Here is a 22,492-nt window from a genome sequence, read left to right on the forward strand (position 1 = left end):
TTTATGTCGTATTTTTCTGAATTATTGTATATATTTTATGTTAATGTGTTAAAGTTGGGAATTGAACTGTGTTACCTGGTTTGGGAAGTGGGTGAGCAGATCAGGGAGTTTATTTGGTATTAACTTGTACCCGGTACGTGTATTTTATGTCGTATTTTTCTGAATTATTGTATATATTATATGTTAATGTGTTAAAGTTGGGAATTGAACTGTGTTACCTGGTTTGGGAAGTGGGTGAGCAGATCAGGGAGTTTATTTGGTATTAATTTGTACCCGGTCTGTGTATTTTATGTCGTATTTTTCTGAATTTTTGTATATATTATATGTTAATGTGTTAAAGTTGGGAATTGAACTGTGTTACCTGGTTTGGGAAGTGAGTGAGCAGATCAGGGAGTTTATTTCGTATTAACTTGTACCCGGTACGTGTGTTTTATGTCGTATTTTTCTGAATTATTGTATATATTATATATTAATGTGTTAAAGTTGGGAATTGAACTGTGTTACCTGGTTTGGGAAGTGAGTGAGCAGATCAGGGAGTTTATTTCGTATTAACTTGTACCCGGTACGTGTATTTTATGTCGTATTTTTCTGAATTATTGTATATATTATATGTTAATGTGTTAAAGTTGGGAATTGAACTGTGTTACCTGGTTTGGGAAGTGGGTGAGCGGATCAGTTTATTTCGTATTAACTTGTACCCGGTACGTGTATTTTATGTCGTATTTTTCTGAATTATTGTATATATTATATATTAATGTGTTAAAGTTGGGAATTGAACTGTGTTACCTGGTTTGGGAAGTGGGTGAGCAGATCAGGGAGTTTATTTGGTATTAATTTGTACCCGGTACGTGTTTTATGTCGTATTTTTCTGAATTATTGTATATATTATATATTAATGTGTTAAAGTTGGGAATTGAACTGTGTTACCTGGTTTGGTAAGTGAGTGAGCAGATCAGGGAGTTTATTTCGTATTAACTTGTACCCGGTACGTGTGTTTTATGTCGTATTTTTCTGAATTATTGTATATATTATATATTAATGTGTTAAAGTTGGGAATTGAACTGTGTTACCTGGTTTGGGAAGTGGGTGAGCAGATCAGGGAGTTTATTTCGTATTAACTTGTACCCGGTACGTGTATTTTATGTCGTATTTTTCTGAATTTTTGTATATATTATATGTTAATGTGTTAAAGTTGGGAATTGAACTGTGTTACCTGGTTTGGGAAGTGAGTGAGCAGATCAGGGAGTTTATTTCGTATTAACTTGTACCCGGTACGTGTGTTTTATGTCGTATTTTTCTGAATTATTGTATATATTTTATGTTAATGTGTTAAAGTTGGGAATTGAACTGTGTTACCTGGTTTGGGAAGTGGGTGAGCAGATCAGGGAGTTTATTTGGTATTAACTTGTACCCGGTACGTGTATTTTATGTCGTATTTTTCTGAATTATTGTATATATTATATGTTAATGTGTTAAAGTTGGGAATTGAACTGTGTTACCTGGTTTGGGAAGTGGGTGAGCAGATCAGGGAGTTTATTTGGTATTAACTTGTACCCGGTACGTGTATTTTATGTCGTATTTTTCAGAATTTTTGTATATATTATATGTTAATGTGTTAAAGTTGGGAATTGAACTGTGTTACCTGGTTTGGGAAGTGGGTGAGCAGATCAGGGAGTTTATTTGGTATTAATTTGTACCCGGTACGTGTTTTATGTCGTATTTTTCTGAATTATTGTATATATTATATATTAATGTGTTAAAGTTGGGAATTGAACTGTGTTACCTGGTTTGGTAAGTGAGTGAGCAGATCAGGGAGTTTATTTCGTATTAACTTGTACCCGGTACGTGTGTTTTATGTCGTATTTTTCTGAATTATTGTATATATTATATATTAATGTGTTAAAGTTGGGAATTGAACTGTGTTACCTGGTTTGGGAAGTGAGTGAGCAGATCAGGGAGTTTATTTGGTATTAACTTGTACCCGGTACGTGTATTTTATGTCGTATTTTTCTGAATTTTTGTATATATTATATGTTAATGTGTTAAAGTTGGGAATTGAACTGTGTTACCTGGTTTGGGAAGTGGGTGAGCAGATCAGGGAGTTTATTTCGTATTAATTTGTGCCACATTTGTGCCATGATGAGGTTGAAGGGGTTACATGTGCACGGTTCAGATATTAATACACAGCAGTATGGTGAAGGCTGACCTGCACACACACACACACACACACACTTTAATATGGTGCTTATTGGCTGTGTGAGGTAAAAACCCCGCTCAGCGCCGGGGCCCTGCTGCGTGTTAACACACACTCAGCGGCGCGCAATAAACCTCCGAACATTATAATAACGGCGCACGCCGCCGAGGTGCCAGCTGCATCCTGCTGGATTATGGGTAGCGGGCGGTGCCGAGCGTGCAGGGACGCCGTTATTATGAGCCGCTTTATTGGGTTGGACTGGCAGGAGTGTGAAGGTAATAAAATGTGAGCGGTAAAATATTACATTCAGGGCCTCCAGTTGTCTGCTGCCATCACCATCGAATTAGAACAGAGATCTGAGTAAAGTGGGTCAGCAAGTCCCACGTACGTCTACACACATTCACACACGCATGTATAAATATGCACATAATCTCAGGCGTAATTTCACGACTGGTTTACTGGAACTCGCTTCTAGCAGGTCGACGAAAACAGGAATTATGCATACGTATATTACCAGATTAAAAGGGTGGACAAATCGTTTCTAACTGGTGGGTGCTAGTAGCTTAGTCTGTAACACACTCGTCTACGAACCAGAAGACCCAGGTTCAAATCTCACTTACTACCATCGTGTCTCTGAGCAGGACACTTAACCCTGAGTGTCTCCAGGGGGGGACTGTCCCTGTAACTACAGGGTGGTAGTAGCCTAGTGGGTAACACACTCGCCTATGAACCAGAAGACCCGGGTTCAAATCCCACTTACTACCATTGTGTCCCTGAGCAAGACACTTAACCCTAAGTTGCTCCAGGGGGGGGACTGTCCCTGTAACTACTGACTGTAAGTCGCTCTTAAATGTAAATGTAATTGTTTCTATGAAGGCTGTTTAGAAGAATCTGATGGAGTAAATCAGATTTGATGGATGAGATTGTCGTTCTTCTTCACGTTCATGACCGCTCTGCACACTTCATCATCAATTCGCTCCAGAGAACATCTCCATCGTCTAACTTGGTCGAGAGAAGTTAAGATCAGAGGAAAAGTTTTATTCTAAAGTGGAGAAGACGGAACTAAAGTGGAAACAGTCTTGTTTAGATAGACACACACAAATATACATATTAATATTACATTACATAAATTAGCACAAATAAATACTGAAATACCAAAAGTACATTCACACCAACAGAAACGCACACACACATCCGCTCTTAAAAAATGTACTGAAGATGTTAGATAGTAAGAGCGGCGAGTGAGAAAACGGAACGTGTTCTACACCATTCATCACTGATAACAACATTCAAGCAACATGATGTCACACGAGCCGCCTGTCAGCGCCGATGTTGTTTCACCTGTGTGTCATCACTCAGGACCTCAGGGCTTCACACACACACACACACACACACACACACAGAGGAGTGGTCCAATCTGTCAGCAGAGACCTGCATGTTCCTCACGTCATCCAATCAGCATCCAGCAACAGGCCAAAACACTACAACACACACAAACATTATTAGAATGCAGGAAAATATCATGTAGTGGAATCATGTGAGTGGAAATATTTTTTGGTTATGGCTGAAAACAATAATTTTATATAAAATTATAATCATTATAATGCCAAAATGGAGAGAGCAGACATGCCTCAATTAAATGTCACATTTAATCAAGACTGATGATCTGCGGGAGGCCAGGATTGCGCCTCCATCTGCGCCGTACTCACCTGACGATGGGACAACCACACACACAGACCAACAAGTTCTAAATAATCAGACAAGATTCACAATGGACACCAGGAGATCAGGGCTGTCCAGCATTGCAGGGGTCTGGTTGGACCCGACATCACTGTAAAACGTCTGGTGGTCACCATCTCAACACGGAGCTGCTCAGCACGATGTTACTCTGGCGACGCTCATGTAGTCTCATCAGATATTTCCCGTCATTCCCAGTCAGCACCTTCACTTTTCATGTACCTGGAACAAACGAAACAGCTGCCACTGCCAATAAACCCTCACACACGGCACGGTGACATCTGAGAGGAAGTGGGGAATTCAGACATGTTGGCTGCTGCTCTGACAAACGGGACTTTCCTGTCCTCTTCAAAAATGACAGATCTTTAATTTCAGGAACCGGAACTCTACCTGTGGAATTCAGATGATTATGGGTTCCTGGGTTTCAGGCCAGGGCTGATTGGGGCAGGGGGCGGGGCATGTGAGGTGGTGAGGTGGGGCTGTTAGTGTGATGTTTTTGTGGGGTGGATAGATGAAGGCAGCATCATTAGAAAGAATTGAGGCGAAGCGAGAATAATACACTGCATTAGAGACCCTAATTAGCATAGATTAGCAGCAGGGAGAACGATTACGGTCTTTAGGAAGTGCATTAACTCATGTTGATTCTTTTCACATCAGCAGGTTTGAAGTGGAGCGCCTGGCAGTGATTCATCTGAACGTCTATACACACATCTACACACAGTTCATATGTAGATGAGTGAATTAGTATTCAGTGAGTGTCCCAATTACACACTGTTTACACGCTGTGTGAATGTTGTAGATTATGTAGCATTAATTACAAGATGTATGGATGTTGTAGGATTATTTATATGCTGTATGAATGTTGTAGATCGTGTAGCGTTATTTATATGCTGTATGAATGTTGTAGATCGTATATATTTATTTACATGCTGTATGAATATTGTAGATTGTGTAGTGATATTTATACGTTGTATGATTGTTCTAGATTATGTAGCATTAATTACAAGATGTATGGATGTTGTAGGATTATTTATAGGCTGTATGAATGTTGTAGATTGTATATCGTTATTTACACGCTCCATGCCTCATTCCCTGGATAATATGGGTATGTGTGTGTGTGTGTGCAAAAGTGAGACTGTAATCACTTATATAAACACACACACAAACATTTTAATCACTTTTACACACACACACACACACACACACACACAGGAGGAGAACCTGTGCCCCCAGACAGAACGTGTGAAACAGAATTCCTTCACGTTGCCCTCAGCAGTTGTTATGCTTTAGCAGCAGGGAATTCTGGGAGTTTACTTCCCCCCACCTCCACTGTGTGTTCTGCTAATATTGACTCTACTGACTGACTAACATGGTCCTGCTGAGGCGAGGTGCTCACACTGATGATGGACGTCTCTGAGAAGAGGAACCACCACCACCACCATGCAGGTTCTCCACATAGAACCTGAAAATAATAAAAAGCGGTGGAGAAGAAGTGAGAACATGGTGATAACTGTTACTCCAGAAGTCCAGGTGATGGTGTATTTCTTGATGCCGGTGCCAAGCCCGGGAAAATGGGGCAGTTGGGTCAGGAAGGGCCAAGTTGGCAGCTGCGGGGAAGGAAGCAGCATGAAATCCATATTTTCATCCCTGATCATTTTGGAGCTTTGAAGGATGGAATGAAGTTGTCGGGAGTGAGAGCTCACCGTCGGTTCCTCTCTGGTCTACATTTCAGTGTTTGGCAGGAAGCAGGAGGAAGTGAGTTTGGTTTAGTGGTTTTCTGAGCCGAGTTTTTACACAGATGAGCTGAAGGTAGAGAAAGCAGGAGCTGAGGTTCTTCAGAGGAACCTGCTGCCATCTGCTGGAGAACACGGAGAGGTCTCAGCGAGAAGGAAATGATCTGAGATGACCTCTGAGAAAGAGTGACTTTGATATTTAAGATGAAGGTCTGTAGAAGATCATCTTCATGAGTAGGTCCTCTTATATTGCTGTTTAAGTCTGAATCTAGTATAGACAGGAATGCTTTTTCTCAGCATTAGTCATCCAATTTATTGACATGAAATACAACGTTGGCACCAATTAAAACTTCATCTACGTTAATAAATAGGACGGAAACGAAGTCACTGTGGAACGTCCAGGGGGTGGAGTGGAATTCTGCTTTTCGTTTCTTGTGACTGCAGATGTTAGTATGAAGAATCTGATGAATCCATGTCCAGGTTGTGTGTGTGTGTGTGTGTGTGTGTGTGTGTGTGTGTGTGTGAGATACTGCTTGTGTTCATTCGGTATGTGGAACGCAATACATCCGAAGGGTCCTTGAAACTTGGAGAAACACTACAGATGTCCTCAACCATCAGGTAGGTGGTGAATATGATGGATGACGCAGTAATGTGGGTGGAGCCTCTTTAGCAACTTCAGCTTTAAAGACCAGAAGGCCACTCACAGCAGAACTGATCATCAACATCATCCTCCTCCTCATCCTCCTCCCAATTCTATACCATAAACCAAGAGGAAAACATCATTTCTTTTTAATGAGAGTAGGTAATATTTTTAACCATTTCCCACCATATTTCTACATGCCACTGTGGTGAAGAAATAATTCTGCTGCAGAACCGGGACGTTAGAGGTTCTTGTTTGGAGAGCCATGAGGTAGATGAGGAGTCTGCAGCAGTCAGCAGGCTGGAACGCGTGGAGAACGCAGGCCACACCCAGATGAGTTAGACAGAAGTAAAAAGCGTGAAAAGGTGATTTATTGATAGCCTATAAATAAGGCCACGCCCTAAAAAATAAAACTTGTAACATGAAGCCACGGGGCTCAGGTGAAGGCACTATATACACAGTGTTCGATATAAAAAGCATCTTATAAAGTTAAATAGATGAAGATTTTATTGCATGTGGGCTTTCTCGGAGGAAGACCCTCGGGTGGCAGGTGGGCGGAGCTCCTCAGGGCTTCCGGCGCCTGCGGAGAATGAAAAATTCGACAGTCTACTCAGCACGAAGCAGACAAGCCACTGGGTGCAGTGCATTGTGGGATGCGAGGTCTTACTTCTGATAGCCATGATGCTGGTATCCAGGACCCAAATTTGACCCGGCTCTCCTCTCCACAGCATACGAGCACTGGAGGCAAGAGGGCAAAGGTCAGGGGTCAGCGAGAGAGCAAGAGGCACGAAGAGGGTCTAGATCTTACTCTGGTCTCGGTGTCTGTCCAGTCTCCGTCCATGCGTTCGTCTTGCTGAGCACAGTTGCCCTCGGAGGACCTCCTCTTACGGCTGCGGGGACACACGAGGAAAAGACAGAGGGTCACTAACAAGGGTCAGCAGGTCACCTGAAATGACAGTTGTGTTGGACAACCTGGGGACTGCGGGGGCTTCCTGTCTCAGGGTCTCGATGTCTGTGAACTGGACTGCCTGTCCCCCGCCTCGAGTTTTAAACACTTCACCCTGCAAAAACACACACACGTCAGTCCAGACAAATAAAAGAGGACCAAGCCGGGCGGGACAGGGGACCAGCGGTGAGGACAACCTTGATCAGCTTGGTCTGGATCTCGCCGTCCGACGCCACCTCCTGATGTGTCAGGACGTACTTGTCACACTTGGACAGCGCCTTCTCGCTGGGCGTCGTCACCTTGATGGCGTTGGGGAGGTTGGGCTGCATGACCGTGTCCAGGTCCACGTTGGAGGCGGGTTTATGGTCGACCCACCGGTCCCCGCCGGCGGAGTGAGAGCGGCGGTGCGTGGGACGCACCGGAGCGGCGGTCTGGTGGAACAGGACAGAAGAGAGTGAGGACACGTCAGTCATGTAAGGAACATGGTCAGGATCCTCTGCCGATGTCACCACAACAGGTTAAGTGACATGTTTGCTGCCATGGCGATATGAGAGATGCAGGTGTAGGTGAGAATGGACCATGCAGGACAGCGGAGGTCATGTTAGTGGACAATTTATTCAAGCACAAATAAACGTACAGAAAATTATTGGACATGGTTCTAGGACGAGGACACACACACTCTCCTTCTAATCTCTACCTGACACTACTGGCACTGACCCTGTCACCCGCCACCTCGTCCTGGTCTACCTGCCACTCGGGACTGTGGTACCGGACCCGCCTCCGTCTACCTGGCCTGCTACTCTGCGGGACGGAGGAGTGGTCTCCGGGTCTCTGATGGGTGTGGCTGTAGTCTAAGAGGGCGTGGTCAGGGGACAGGTGCTGGGGAACGTGGCTGGGACACTAAACAACAATGGAGACACAGATTTAAAAAAAAAGTGACGCGTGAAGGCGGCTGGGGGGGGACAGGCGGGCGGTTAGACGCGCATGTCACCGAGACGTACGGGGACGGGCGACGGCGACGCGGATCTCTTGGCCGGCAGGCGGTCCTTCTCGCGGGACGGCCGCTGCGGCTTCTCAGTCTTGGTCTCGGTGACGATGGCCTTCAGCTGCTTCAGCTTCTCGTCCTTCACCCACAGCTTGTTCTGCATCTCCAGCTGTTTGGCGTTGACGCGCCGCTCCTGCACACGCGCAGACACGATTAGAACCCGTAAAAACGCCCGGCGGCGTCCCCGCAGCGTCCCCGCGGCGTCCCGCTACTCACACACTCCTTCTCCCACTTGAGCTTGGTGTCGGTCACCATGCCCTGCATGCGCGCCTCCATGCGCCTCTTGTCGGAGAGCTCCCGCTGCAGCTGCTGCGCCCGGCTGTCCAGCTCATGCTGCAGGGAGCGCTTGTCCTCCTGGTAGATGTTGGTGGTCTTCTGCAGGACGTCGATCTGAGGAGAGCCACGTCGGTAAAGGTCTTCGTCTCATCATGTCAGCAGACAGCAGAGAGCGGACACACACCTTGGACTCCAGCAGTTTATTCTTCTTCTCCAGACGATCGATCTCGGTCTTCTGGCTCTCGATGGTCCTGTCCCGTTCCTCCAGCCTCCCTCGCTGCTGGTGGATGAAGTTCTCTTTGCCGTTAAGGTTGCCGTCCAGATCCTGCAGCATGGACCTCAGCTTGTTGGCTGGCGAACGAGAGAGAATAAAATATGAACGTGGCAACATCTCACATCCACCACGTGCCACATCGTCGGCCACCTTCTCACCAGTCTTCTTGTGCTCCTCGCTCAGCGCCTGGCGGATCCTGCGCCGGGCCTCCAGCACCTCCATCAGCCTGGGGAGGGTGTGGTCATCGCTGGCGTCCAAGATCTCGCAGGGGGGCAGCGGCGGGAGGCTCAGCAGCAGCTGGTTCAGCGTGGCGGGGGGGTCTGTGGAGAAGGTGGAGAAGGTTGGTATGGAGCTTGGTAGCTGCAGAGGGAGCTCTCCGATGTAGAGGATGGTGACCGATACCAAGCTCGAGGTGGTGAAGGTAGGTAGAGAGAGAGAGAGAGAGAGAGAGAGAGAGAGAGAGAGAGAGGTGTAGACAGGTAGAGAGAGAGAGAGAGAGGTGTAGAGAGGTAGAGAGAGAGAGAGAGAGGTGTAGAGAGGTAGAGAGAGAGAGAGAGAGGTGTAGAGAGGTAGAGAGTAGATAAAAGAAAGGGGTGTAGAGATAGAAGAGAGGTGTTAGATAGAGAGAGAGATGTGGTCGAGAGAGAGAGAGAGGTGTAGAGAGAGAGAGAGAGGTGTAGAGAGAGAGAGAGAGGTGTAGAGAGAGAGAGAGAGGTAGAGAGAGAGGGAACGCCCACCTCCTTCCAGCGGGCCACCGCGCTCCTCCAGACGGCGAGACAGCTCCTCCTTGAAGGCCTGGTTCCTCTGCCTGCGGCCGGCGGCGAAGCCGCAGATGGGCCGGTCCACGGGTCGCGCCACCTCCACCTCCTGCGTCATCTCGGCGAAGCGCATCACCAGCTGCGGGGCAGAACCGGAGCGTGAGGAGCAGCGACTCGCCGCCGCGCGGACAAGCGGACAGAGGAGGACACGTCACCATCGTCTCCTCGTAGTCGTCGGCGTTCGGGTTGACGCACACGACCATGCGCACCTTCCCCTCGCCGTCAAAATAGTTCTTAAACAGGTGGGTGACTTTAGAGTCGCGGTACGGCACCATCTGGGAGGAGAAGACTGATTAGAGATCTCGCTCTTACACACACACACACACGTCCCCGCAACACACACACACACACACACACACACGTCCCCGCAACACACACACACACACACACACACACGTCCCCGCAACACACACACACACACACACGTCCCCGCAACACACACACACACACACACGTCCCCGCAACACACACACACACACACACACGTCCCCGCAACACACACACACACACACACGTCCCCGCAACACACCTTGTTGGTGCCGCACATCTGGTTCTCGCGGAGAACCTCGATGCAGGTGCGCAGGGTCATCAGAGACTGGTTGATGTTGCCTGTTGGACAAGGAAGGAAGAGTCAGAAGAGCCCCGCCTCTGTACGAGCCCCGCCCCCGCGCGGCCCCGCCCACCTGCTTCGCGCAGCCGGCTGCCCTCGGCGCGGGTCCGACTGGTGCGCTCGCTGCCCGCCAGGTCCACCAGGCAGAGCTGAGCGACGCTCACCTGGTTCTTATCCTGCCGTTAAACAGAGAGAAGCGGGTGAAGGGTCACGCCCCGGTGCACCTTCATAAACGAGAACGAGACGTCACCTGCAGCACGTTGTCCCCGTCCGCGTCCAGGGGGGCCTGAGCCACTTTAATTATGAAGACACTGTGGGACCGACTGGACTCCCGGTTCAGCTGAGTGTTGGCAATTCTACGTCTTTTCTGACCTGCGGCCGACGAGGTTAAAGGTCACGCAAGCGACTCGCCATGAAGAGGAACAGCCTGCGGGACACTGCTGTCCCCTCACCTTTCCAGAAGATGTCAAAAGCTTCGTCAGTGGACTTCACCTCCACCTCCGTACAACCGGCCACGTACATGTTGTGGTTTTGGTCTTCACGGAGAATCTTGGACTGTGGAGGTCTGGAGAAGAAAAAGGGTCATGTGACCGCAGTTCCACCAATGAGAGAAGGGAAGGATGCAACTCAGCCTTAAAAAAAAAAGTCCCCTGACATGAATTTGTTTATAGCCGTGTTCGTCGTCCCCTAATACCGGATCTGACTTCTCTTGCCGTGAGGACACGTCTGTGATCCAGACCCACAATGAGATTTCATTGGTGGTGGTAGTAGCCTAGCGGGTAACACACTTGCCTATGAACCAGAAGACCCAGGTTCAAACCCCACTTACTACCATTGTGTCCCTGAGCAAGACACTTAACCCTGAGTGTCTCCAGGGGGGGACTGTCCCTGTAACTACTGATTGTAAGTCGCTCTGGATAAGGGCGTCTGATAAATGCTGTAAATGTAAATTTCACCAGGACTGCAGTTACGTCCCGGGATCATGTGATGTGTGGTCTGCGTTCTTCCTCTTTGTAGGAGGAGCCTGTAATTACGGCGCTCCTCCCAGACCTGAGATGAGAGGAGACACGTCCTGTTCCCAGTCGTCTATCCAGTGGTTTTTCGTTTCAAGGCTCAATGAGTACGATGTTTGATTTAAAAACGACTTCGGTAAAACGTTTGTGGCGTTTCGCTCCCTCTTTCTAGACCAGGACGTAACAAGCTTTAAATGCTAATGAGGAGAGAGGTGGGACGACAAGGAGAGCGGCCTGTAGAAGTTGAGGGGACGTTCGCGGAATTTACGTCAACACCGTCCACCAACCACAAAATTTGGCTCAGACAGGAAGTCGTGTCGCTGGTTTTTCCAGAAAATAATAATGACGTCATAAGGGGACAATTCCAGATCCGACCATCTGAGCTGCCGCTCTCTGAACGGTGATGAACGAACAATGACCCTTAAGACCTATCGCCATTTCTAGCCACCGCTGGACTGTAGACCAGCTCGGAGAACTCGTATTAATGTTCAATCATCTCACAAAGTCACATTTTCATGTCAGGGGACCTTTAAAAAAAAAAAACAGCAGTGACGTTCCACAGCAAATACACAGAAGCAGCGGCGACAGCACAGGCACCAATCATATCTAGAGTCAGGAAACCACTGGTCACGTACATGAACTCAGTGTTGGTTCGGAGGGGTGTGCCTCCACCGTTCCACCTAGCGAAGGAACACAAACAATTTATCTGCAGACTAGAGGCTCCCCAACGTCCTGCCCGGTTTACTGGCCCTGCGGCACCTCGAGATGCAAGCAGCACGTTTAAAGCTCCACATGAACCTACTTGGGTTTAATTGGATCAAAGGGGACCTCCTCCAGAAGGTCGTAGATGTAGTTGTTGTAGATCTCGATGTAGGAGACAAAGACGCTGAAGCTGCTGTCCTCGTCCACCCCCTCGCCCTTGCAGGCCTCATCTGGCCTGATCATGTCTCCAAACTCTGGATCCATGCGAATTCTGGAATCCAGAGCACAGGCCTTCAGCACCTCTGCTCACCAGTGATGAAGAACATGGTTCCAAGTTCTCCAGTGTACCTCGTGGTGGGAGTTTTTGGCACTGCCAAGTGAAGGTCCCTCTTCTGGCGCTCCAGAAGAGCGTCAACCTGGTTCTGCACCTCCATGCCGTTCTTATCATCAGGCTTGAAAACCTGCAGAGACAAGTTCAGGTTCTTCAGGAAACAGAACCGCAGCACATGCAACCACGAGCAGCAGATGTTTCCTTACAAATCTCTTGGCCTGGTATGGACCAACGCTGTTAAAGATCATGTCCAGGGCGCGAGGGAGGAGTCCACCCTGCCCAGCAGAGCCAGTCATGGTGAACGTCTTCCCACTGCCCGTCACGCCGTACGTGAACAGCAGGCCTGGAACCACAGACGAGCATCATCATCATCATCATCACTTTAAAACAGGCCACGATGTTGGGGTGGAGGGAGGATCTCACCATTTTTACCATGGATGAGATCATCCACAAGCGGCTTCGCAACATCTTCAAAGAGCTCCTTCTGGGACGTCGTGACGCCAAACACCTTCTTGAAGGAGTACTGGGTCTAAAACACACAGATTACAGTCGCTCGGCCGCCAGCGATTCACACACACAGACACACACACACACACACACACACACCTCCTTAAACTCGCCGTTGCGGTTGGCTTTGAGTCCATCCGGTGCGTGCAGCTGTATGGCGCTGCTGCTGATGACCTCAATGCAGCATTCCACACCTTCATCAGAGTTCAGAGGTCGAACTCGACAGTACACCTACAACAAGAGGTCATTACTACACACGCAGGACCTTCAAATCACACTCAGCAGAACCACCAGGCAAGAACCAACAAACTTACTCCGACCGGGTCCTTCTGGCTGCTGCTGCCGGCCTTTTTTGGAGCGGGTCTCCGGGGGGTTTTACCCCGCCTGAAAAACACGGCGCAGCGCGTAAGAACCAGAAGAAGAACGGAAGGCGCGTGCAGCGGTAGAACACGGTAGAACACTGCAGGAGAAGCGGAGAGAAACTCACACAGGCCTGATCATCATGTCGCGCTGCTGCTGCTGCTGCTGCTGCTGCTGCTGCTGCTCCTGCTCCTGCTCCTGCTCCTGCTCCTGCTCCTGCTCCTGCTGCCGCTTCGCCTCCTTCCGTCTCTTTCAAATTCGAACTCCGCGCACAACGGACTTTTCAAATCCGACCAATGAGCGGGCGGCCACGTCACACCGGACGTCCCGCCCCGAATCACTTCCGGGACCAGCACGTCCATCAAAACAAAAACACGCGTGTAAATATCAGGTTTTCCAAACGAAACGAATCTTTTTGTACATAGAATTAAATTAATTTGCAAAACGTAGCTGCAACCTGAACTTACAGCCGCATTTCGGCTTCATTAGTGGTAATTAATAATGAATAAAAAAAACTGCCACATCGACTCGTAAATAAATACACACTTTTATCCCAAATGTGATCGACACGTTCAGATTACTTTTATTTATAAAAAATGTTTCATTCACGTTTACAATCAAATTCAGAATGACTAATTACTTAATATTTCTGCTCAATATTCTGCTAAAACCTATTAAATTCCATTACTGTGGGGAATACTGACATTATAAATGTTAAAGGTCCCCTGACATGAAACTGTGACTTTGTGTGATTTAACATCAATACGAGTTCCCAGAGTGTGAAGCATTGGAGTCGATCGGTGATTGGATGTAAAAATGAGCACAAATTAACTTTTTATCAGTTCCTTCACACAAGACTGTGAAACTCAGCGGTTTGAAAAAAAAAAACGCAGTCAAAAAAACTTCACGTCAGGGGAACTTGAACGATGCATTTGACAGTTTCTTTACAATTCTGCTGTTTTATGTATTTCTCGTGGATATAAAGTAATTAATATTACTTCTAAAACCCGCCATTCATTCTGCGCAGTTCCACAAATGTAACGTTTGCCAGGCGACCCAGCAGCTGGGTCCAGGCCTGCTGCTCCTCGGCCCCTTGGTGACCTTTGACCTTGTAAGCTGAGTAGACCGTTCCAAACAGCAGAGACTCGAAGCGGGACTGGGACAGCGCCATCTCCTGACTCTCCAGGTCTTCCAGCAACGTCTCCATGGCAGTGATGGTCTTGGGAATGTTGTCATTTAGAAGAGTGAGGAAGGCGCGGCCTTGGCGCATAGAGGCCATTTCCTGGTCCTGCATGGCGACGTTGTCATCAGCATCAATCACCAGCCCACCTAACAGGAACTGAAGCCAGAGTGAAAATACTTCAAACCAAGAGCTTTAACTTTGTTAGAAATATAGAAATGCTGCATAAAATACTAACAATGAATATAGATGCTGGACAAACTGGTCTATTTAATTATAAGTATAACAGTTTATTGTTGCTTTATTAGCCATTATAACATTGTAATTAATACTGAGCAGGTCCCCCTTCTGTCACCAAATCAGTCCTGAGATGATAATGGACCAGGATTAACTTTTTACAATGATGTCTAATAAACTCCACCCACTGCCAGGTACACCGGTGTCTAATAAACCCCACCCACCATCAGGTACCCCACCCACTGCCAAGTATACTAGTGTCTAAAAAACCACACCCAGCGTCAGGTACTCCACCCACTGGCAGGTATGCTGGTGTCTAGTAAACCCCACCCACTCGCAGGTACGTTGGTGTCTGGGCAACTGGGCCAGTAAAGTGAAATACCTGGAAAATCAGGTTGCCATCAGACGTGGATTTTATTAAAGCCGGGAGACTCAGAGCACCATGCAGCCCAGCTGACGCGTCTACAACCACAACAGGAAATACAAACAGAGAAAGACACCAGAAATCTCCACATTTCACTGCCGAGAATGCGGTGCTTCATATTTCTGTTTCTCTAATTTATACATAGAAACAACTGAACAAGTAGTAAAGATGCATTTACTTTTTATCATAAAAAAATCTCCTCCCCACAAATGACAGATTTTTACCCAACAAAGTAGTAAAAATTAACCTGATAAATCTGTGAAGTTCACCAGACAGCATAACAGGACGCATGTAGAAATATTCCAGGGGCGGTGAGGGTGGAACCCCAGCATTTTTACATGAAAACGTTCTCCGAACTCTGCTGTGCTTCCTGCTGCTCGGATCTCCACACACCACGTGATTCTGCATTCTTTCCACCTGTAGAAAAAAAGCCCACCTCTCCTGCCAGAACGTTCCTTCACTTCCGACTGTTCCCATTAGAGGAACCGCAGACGATCCCAACATCTCCATTTCCCCGTCCCCTACGTCCATGTCCTGTCCAGGCCTTCCTCTTTTCCTCTGATGTAATCTGTACGTCTGTTGCTCGCCTGTCCCACTGTTCCTCTAGTACGTTCCGCCGGTGACACCCCAACATACAGGTACCGCACTCAACGCCCCAACATACGTTCCACCGCACCAAAGTACAGTACCGGCCAAAAGTTTGGACACCTTCTCATTCAATGTGTTTTCTTTATCTTCATGACCATTTTTGTTGGTAGATTCTCACTGAAGGCATCAGAACTATAAATGAACACATGTAGAGTTATGTACTTAATAAAAAAAGGTGAAATAAGTGAAAACATGTTTTATATTCTAGTTTATTTGCTCTGATTAATGCTTTGCACACTCTTGGCATTCTCTCAATGAGCTTCAAGAGGTCGTCACCTGAAATGCTTCTCCAACAGTCTTGAAGGAGTTCCCAGAGGTGTTTAGCACTTGTTGGTCCAGCTCACCCCAAACCATCTGGATTGGGTTCAGGTCCGGTGACTGTGGAGGTCAGGTCTCCACTTTTTGTTAAGTACAGAACTCCACATGTGTTCATTCATAGTTTTGGTAGATTCAGTGAGAACGTAAATGGTCATGAAAATAAAGAAAACACGTTGAATGAGAAGGTGTCCAAACTTTTGGCCTGTAATGTACATCTCAGCATCTTTATCTGTAGCTTTGTCTCTGTCTTGTCTTTTCATCTCACTGCTGTCTTGTAAACATTTTTTATGGAAATAATGCGTGTTTTTAAGCAGAAGAAAAGCACAGAAATCATGAATAATCTGCGATGATTTACGTGGAGGCAGCAGGACGCGGAAGAGGCGCCGGAAGTGACGTCACTGCGCCGCCCGTGTAAAGATGGCGCCGCAGTAGCGCTGTTCTGTAGAAGCTGGAATGTAAGCGACGTTGAATTAAAGTGTCCAGCCTCGTCAGGAAACGGAGCGTCGCGACGTTTTGTCGTATGTTGAGCTCAGATACCTGCTGGCTGAGCTACAGAGCTGTGAACGTCGTTTTTTGGGGATTATGAATAATAATTGTGCTCCGCGGTTTGTTTAACTGTGTAATGAAGCTGATCGTAGGAGGACGAGGCAGCGTCTCCCCGACCTCGACCTGTTAACGCGTCACGTGCCGCAGTCGTTTGGGCGTGGCAGCTGAACTCAGGTGGGTGGAGCCACTGGGTGTGGCGTCGGGTGGGCGGAGTCCGTCACGCTGAATGTGTTATTGTGCTTTACAGATGTGATGGAGTCCAGTGATGTGGGCGGGTCGTCAGGAGAGGAGAACTACTTCCTGGGTTACACCTTCACCGACCGCTCCCACTCCGGCCGTGTCGTGAAGAGCATCATGGACCTCTGCCTGGAGGACGGCCTGTTTGCAGATGTCACCATCGCGGTGGACGGGAAGGAGTTCCAGCTGCACCGCCTGGTCCTCTCCGCCCAGAGCAGCTTCTTCCGCTCCATGTTCACGTCCAACCTGAGAGAAGCTCGCGACCGCCACATCGAGCTGAAAGATGTCAGCGCGCCGGTCTTCCAGTCGCTGGTGGATTATATCTACCACGGTACCATCAAGCTGCGCGTCGAGGACCTTCAGGACACCTACGAGATGGCGGACATGTACCAGCTCACCGCGCTCTTCGAGGAATGTTCACGCTTTCTGTCTCGGACGGTGGAGGTGAAGAACTGTCTTCAGGTGAGCGGGTTACGGGTTCTTCTCCACAGGTGTCCGTCACTGAAAGGCCGACCTGTAAATATATGTGATATTGTCTCCTGGTCCTGCAGGTGATGTGGCTGGCGGACAGACACAGTGACCAGGAGCTCTACACCGCGGCCAAACACTGCGCCAAGATCCACCTGGTCCAGCTGCACCAGACCGAGGAGTTCCTCAACCTGCCGCTCTGCCTGCTGACTGACATCATCAAAGGCGCGTCCTCCACGTCCACACGCAGCAAAAACAGCAATCCCAAATCTCCCACATATTGCATAATACACGAATATCCCGAGAGAGAGAGTAACTATAGCAACCAGCTCTCCTTCTCCATGTAGATTCCTTCTCTACATCATCAGACAGAGCCGCACTTATCCAGCAACACAGACCACACTCACAACTGGATTCTGTAACGTAGTAGTTACAGGGACAGTCCCCCCCTGGAGACACTCAGGGTTAAGTGTCTTGCTCAGGGACACGATGGTAGTAAGTGGGGTTTGAACCTGGGACTTCTGGTTCACAGGCGAGTGTGTTACCCCACTAGGCTACTACCACCCTCTTCTGTAACTACCTTCTAGCAGGTCTGCCTCTGAAACCTCAGCAGAACCTTCCCAAGTTCTCCACACCGCCCCTCTGCTACGTCCCCTCCACCGGCTCCCAGTAGCTGCACCATCAGGTTCTAAATACTGATGCTGGCCTACAAAGCCAAACATGGAGTAGCACCATCCTACCTCACAGCCCTTATTACACCTCGCACTGCACCTGGTATACTCCGAGCCTCCAGTACTGCTCGCCTGGTCCCTCCATCTCTGAAGGTAAAAGGAAGACGCTCATCTAGACTCTTCTCCGTCTTGGCCCCTCGGTGGTGGAATGAACTTCCAGCTCAGTCACTGAGCACCTTCACACGGCAGCTCAAGACCTTCCTCTTTAGAGAAGATTTAGATGAACTTCTAGTCTGATTAATGGAAAATAAAATGACCGTATTCATGGTTTGAGTCCCAGTGAACTGATCACTTCCTGATTGGCTTATTTTGCGTGTGGGCGGCCTTTTGTACTTCTTGAGGAGGTTATAGGAACCTCGAAAACTGTCATTGGTACAGCGGACCACCATGAGCCTGAAATTCTCAACAAGCTGAATAATATTATTTTACTGTGAATTTATTGCAATTGCACATTATATAGTGAAATTATTTACAGCAAAATTGTAGCGTAAAACGTTTTTGAAACGGGATATAAACAGGAAGTTGGGGGAACATGATCATGTTCTGCTGGAAACGTGAGGGAACCGCTGGAGTAGACCTACAAACGGAGGCGAGGATGTCATACGGTTTTTTTATCTCTGGTGTCTCTGGTGTTGGGTTTCGGTCTGGCAATATCAGGAAAATTTTCATAAAAATTCGGACTGAGGACCAAAACAGCAGAAGTTGAGGATGAGAGGAAGGAAAAAGGAAGTAAATTAAGGTGCTAACTTTACCGACCGATGGTTGATCCTGTTTTGGGAATTTTATCGTTGAGTTTGCATTTTTATTTTCAGATGGAGTCCCGAGCTCCCAGAATCCCACTGCTGCCATCAGTTCCTGGATAAACCACAACAGGGTGGAGCGGGAGGAGTTCTCCGATCTTCTGCAGGGCAGCCTGAAGGTGCAGAGCTTCTCAGACACTCATCTCCAATTCCAATATAATAGAAAGCCACCGGGTGGGGACGCAGGTGACGGGGTTTCCGTGGTGACGATCGTGACTCTGATCTTTTCTCCCGCAGGAGATCGGCGAGAAGGTCCACATCTACCTGATCGGTAAGGAGGAGACGAGGACGCACTCACTGGCCGTGTCCCTGCACTGTGACGAGGACGACGCCATCAGCGTGAGCGGCCAGAACAGCCTGTGCCACCAGATCACCGCGGCCTGCAAGCACGGCGGCGACCTGTACGTGGTGGGCGGGTCCATCCCGCGCCGCATGTGGAAGTGCAACATGCACACCATGGACTGGGAGCGCTGCGCCCCCCTGCCGCGGGACCGCCTCCACCACACCCTCGTCTCCGTGCCGACCGGCGACGCCATCTACTCGCTGGGCGGCAAGACGCTGCAGGACACGCTGTCCAACGCCGTCATCTTCTACACGGTGCAGGACAACATGTGGACGGAGACCAGCCAGCTGGACACGGCGGTGTCCGGGGCGGCCGGGGTCAACCTGGGCGGGACCATCTACCTGCTGGGCGGGGAGGAGAACGACATGGACTTCTTCACCAAGCCCTCGCGCCTCATCCAGTGCTTCGACGCCGCCGCGCAGAAGTGCCGCACCAAACCGTACCTGCTGCCCTTCGCCGGGCGCATGCACGCCACCGCCCACAAGGACCTGGTGTTCGTGGTCGCCGAGGGCGACGCGCTGCTCTGCTACAACCCGCTGCTGGACAGCTTCACGCGCCTGCGCTTCCCCGAGGCCTGGAGCTGCGTCCCGGCGCTCTGGAAGGTGGCCAGCTGCAACGGCTGCATCTACGTCTTCCGGGACAAGTGCAAGAAGGGGGACGCCAACACGCTCAAGTTCAACCCCGCCACCTCCGTCGTCTCCGTCATCCAGGGCATCAAGGTCCTCCTCACCAACTGGCAGTTCGTGTTGGCCTGACCGTCCCGGTGTCCAGGCGTCTCCGTCATCCGGGACACCAAGGTCCTCCTCACCAACTGACCGTCCCGGTGTCCAGGCGTCTCCGTCATCCAGGACACCAAGGTCCTCCTCACCAACTGGCAGTTCGTGTTGGCCTGACCGTCCCGGTGTCCAGGCGTCTCCGTCATCCAGGACACCAAGGTCCTCCTCACCAACTGGCAGTTCGTGTTGGCCTGACCGTCCCGGTGTCCAGGCGTCTCCGTCATCCAGGACACCAAGGTCCTCCTCACCAACTGGCAGTTCGTGTTGGCCTGACCGTCCCGGTGTCCAGGCGGTCTCCGTCATCCAGGGCACCAAGGTCCTCTTCACCAACTGACCGTCCCGGTGTCCAGGCGTCTCCGTCATCCAGGACACCAAGGTCCTCCTCACCAACTGGCAGTTCGTGTTGGCCTGACCGTCCCGGTGTCCAGGCGTCTCCGTCATCCAGGGCACCAAGGTCCTCTTCACCAACTGACCGTCCCGGTGTCCAGGCGTCTCCGTCATCCAGGGCACCAAGGTCCTCCTCACCAACTGACCGTCCCGGTGTCCAGGCGTCTCCGTCATCCAGGACACCAAGGTCCTCCTCACCAACTGACCGTCCCGGTGTCCAGGCGTCTCCGTCATCAAGGACACCAAGGTCCTCCTCACCAACTGGCAGTTCGTGTTGGCCTGACCGTCCCGGTGTCCAGGCGTCTCCGTCATCAAGGACACCAAGGTCCTCCTCACCAACTGGCAGTTCGTGTTGGCCTGACCGTCCCGGTGTCCAGGCGTCTCCGTCATCCAGGACACCAAGGTCCTCCTCACCAACTGGAAGTTCGTGTTGGCCTGACCGTCCCGGTGTCCAGGCGTCTCCGTCATCAAGGACACCAAGGTCCTCCTCACCAACTGACCGTCCCGGTGTCCAGGCGTCTCCGTCATCCAGGGCATCAAGGTCCTCCTCACCAACTGGCAGTTCGTGTTGGCCTGACCGTCCCGGTGTCCAGGCGTCTCCGTCATCCAGGACACCAAGGTCCTCCTCACCAACTGGCAGTTCGTGTTGGCCTGACCGTCCCGGTGTCCAGGCGTCTCCGTCATCCAGGGCACCAAGGTCCTCTTCACCAACTGACCGTCCCGGTGTCCAGGCGTTCTCCGTCATCCAGGGCACCAAGGTCCTCCTCACCAACTGACCGTCCCGGTGTCCAGGCGTCTCCGTCATCCAGGGCACCAAGGTCCTCCTCACCAACTGACCGTCCCGGTGTCCAGGCGTCTCCGTCATCAAGGACACCAAGGTCCTCCTCACCAACTGACCGTCCCGGTGTCCAGGCGTCTCCGTCATCCAGGACACCAAGGTCCTCCTCACCAACTGGCAGTTCGTGTTGGCCTGACCGTCCCGGTGTCCAGGCGTCTCCGTCATCCAGGGCACCAAGGTCCTCTTCACCAACTGACCGTCCCGGTGTCCAGGCGTCTCCGTCATCCAGGACACCAAGGTCCTCTTCACCAACTGACCGTCCCGGTGTCCAGGTGTCTCCGTCATCCAGGGCATCAAGGTCCTCCTCACCAACTGACCGTCCCGGTGTCCAGGCGTCTCCGTCATCCAGGACACCAAGGTCCTCCTCACCAACTGGCAGTTCGTGTTGGCCTGACCGTCCCGGTGTCCAGGCGTCTCCGTCATCCAGGGCATCAAGGTCCTCCTCACCAACTGGCAGTTCGTGTTGGCCTGACCGTCCCGGTGTCCAGGCGTCTCCGTCATCCAAAATATGAATAAAAATGTCAATACTTTGTTCCTTCAGAAGTATTTTCATACGTTTTTTTGTTCTTCTGGTTGTTATTTGTATGATGTTTTCATGATTAGTTGATTTCTGGTCCTCCATCGGTTTGGTCTGGACGTGTCTCCTGATAACCGTGACCTGTGACGTGTTCATGTGTTCAGCGTTGTTTTAATAAAGAAACGTTTCTCGATTCGCGTCCTCTGATTCCCTCACGAGTCGAGATGAACGTTTAATCATATGGAGGCGTGGAGACGAGGAGAAGATGACGTTACGCTGCTCGTACCCTGGATGTGACGGAGGGACGGGGGACGGGAGGAGGTTCTTCAAGAAGCTGTTGTTCCGTAACTGAAGAGCAGCAGCATGTCTGACTATTCTGAGCATCAGACGCTGACACCGGGGTCGTCCCGCGGCTCCGCCCACCGCCGCCGTCTGTTTATAGAACCGTCCCGCCGGGTCGGACCTTCTCACTCCTTTCTCGTCACGCTTTCCACTGGAATTCTGGTCCGATTCTGATTGGGCCGAAGCGCAGCAGGTTCCTGGTGGGACGCTGGAACGAGCGGCGTCCCCCGAGTGACCTTGGAGCTTTTCGGAGGGTCACGCTGGATTCCTGCAGGAACACATGGTCCAGAGTGACAAGGACATCTGCTGCAGCGCCAGCTCCGGACGGGGAGGGGGAGAATTTCACCCTCTGGGGTGTGGAGGCAGCAGATATTCTGGGCTCCTCCGACCGGGACTTCTTTAGCCACTTCTCAAGTCTCCAGGTCCTACAACAAGGAACGTTTCTTGGTGCAGGACACGAGGAAATGGTTCCTCCACCAGCCCGGCCACGTCTTCCAGAGTGACGAGTGACAGG

At 50.0% G+C, this 22,492-nt stretch overlaps 5 protein-coding genes across 11 annotated transcripts in view; 3 read left to right on the forward strand and 2 right to left on the reverse strand.

Moving 5' to 3' along the window:
- Positions 1-6,678: 6,678 nt before the first annotated feature.
- On the reverse strand, positions 6,679-13,636 carry kif23 (kinesin family member 23). 4 transcript variants are annotated; one of them, XM_028967383.1, is made up of 24 exons: positions 13,314-13,636; positions 13,141-13,210; positions 12,926-13,057; positions 12,743-12,848; positions 12,526-12,662; positions 12,337-12,449; positions 12,089-12,259; positions 11,922-11,966; positions 10,726-10,838; positions 10,524-10,645; positions 10,347-10,449; positions 10,193-10,272; positions 9,819-9,938; positions 9,583-9,742; positions 9,004-9,165; positions 8,756-8,922; positions 8,512-8,685; positions 8,252-8,428; positions 7,968-8,150; positions 7,448-7,681; positions 7,277-7,365; positions 7,113-7,194; positions 6,972-7,042; positions 6,679-6,884 (listed from the first exon to the last, which is right to left on the reverse strand). In XM_028967383.1, the coding sequence occupies exons 1-24, from the start codon at positions 13,328-13,330 to the stop codon at positions 6,869-6,871; spliced, it is 2,844 nt and encodes a 947-aa protein (XP_028823216.1). In that variant the 5' UTR covers positions 13,331-13,636; the 3' UTR covers positions 6,679-6,868. The 4 variants fall into 4 exon arrangements, with proteins under 4 accessions (XP_028823216.1, XP_028823217.1, XP_028823219.1 ...); XM_028967384.1 differs by lacking the exon at positions 11,922-11,966; XM_028967386.1 differs by lacking the exon at positions 7,968-8,150.
- A 417-nt stretch (positions 13,637-14,053) lies between these two features.
- On the reverse strand, positions 14,054-15,746 carry LOC114779532 (protein FAM180A). The gene is made up of 3 exons (XM_028967422.1): positions 15,275-15,746; positions 14,986-15,065; positions 14,054-14,525 (listed from the first exon to the last, which is right to left on the reverse strand). The coding sequence occupies exons 1-3, from the start codon at positions 15,357-15,359 to the stop codon at positions 14,187-14,189; spliced, it is 504 nt and encodes a 167-aa protein (XP_028823255.1). The 5' UTR covers positions 15,360-15,746; the 3' UTR covers positions 14,054-14,186.
- Positions 15,747-16,392: 646 nt separating this feature from the next.
- Positions 16,393-20,073, forward strand: LOC114779490 (kelch repeat and BTB domain-containing protein 4-like). 3 transcript variants are annotated; one of them, XM_028967335.1, is made up of 6 exons: positions 16,393-16,713; positions 16,787-17,238; positions 17,328-17,469; positions 18,788-18,894; positions 19,013-19,889; positions 19,950-20,073. In XM_028967335.1, the coding sequence occupies exons 2-5, from the start codon at positions 16,792-16,794 to the stop codon at positions 19,871-19,873; spliced, it is 1,557 nt and encodes a 518-aa protein (XP_028823168.1). In that variant the 5' UTR covers positions 16,393-16,713; positions 16,787-16,791; the 3' UTR covers positions 19,874-19,889; positions 19,950-20,073. The 3 variants fall into 3 exon arrangements, with proteins under 3 accessions (XP_028823168.1, XP_028823169.1, XP_028823167.1); XM_028967336.1 differs by having other exon boundaries at positions 19,013-19,837; positions 19,976-20,058; XM_028967334.1 differs by having other exon boundaries at positions 19,013-19,997.
- Positions 20,074-20,194: 121 nt separating this feature from the next.
- LOC114779563 (mucin-1-like) lies at positions 20,195-21,829 on the forward strand (the record flags this gene model as incomplete). Its single annotated transcript, XM_028967468.1, has 1 exon — positions 20,195-21,829. A coding segment is annotated over one exon (1,437 nt), but the record flags the coding sequence as incomplete, so codon positions are not given.
- Positions 21,830-21,947: 118 nt separating this feature from the next.
- Positions 21,948-22,492, forward strand: part of LOC114779491 (receptor-associated protein of the synapse, 43kD) — a 4,873-nt gene continuing 4,328 nt past the window's right edge. For both annotated transcript variants that reach the window (XM_028967338.1, XM_028967339.1), the window contains exon 1: positions 21,948-22,492. This exon is cut by the window's right edge and continues 356 nt beyond it. The gene's annotated coding sequence lies outside the window, so the exon portion shown is untranslated.

The sequence above is a fragment of the Denticeps clupeoides genome, unplaced genomic scaffold (assembly GCF_900700375.1).
Source record: "Denticeps clupeoides unplaced genomic scaffold, fDenClu1.1, whole genome shotgun sequence".
NCBI classification, from domain to species: Eukaryota; Metazoa; Chordata; class Actinopteri; order Clupeiformes; family Denticipitidae; genus Denticeps; species Denticeps clupeoides.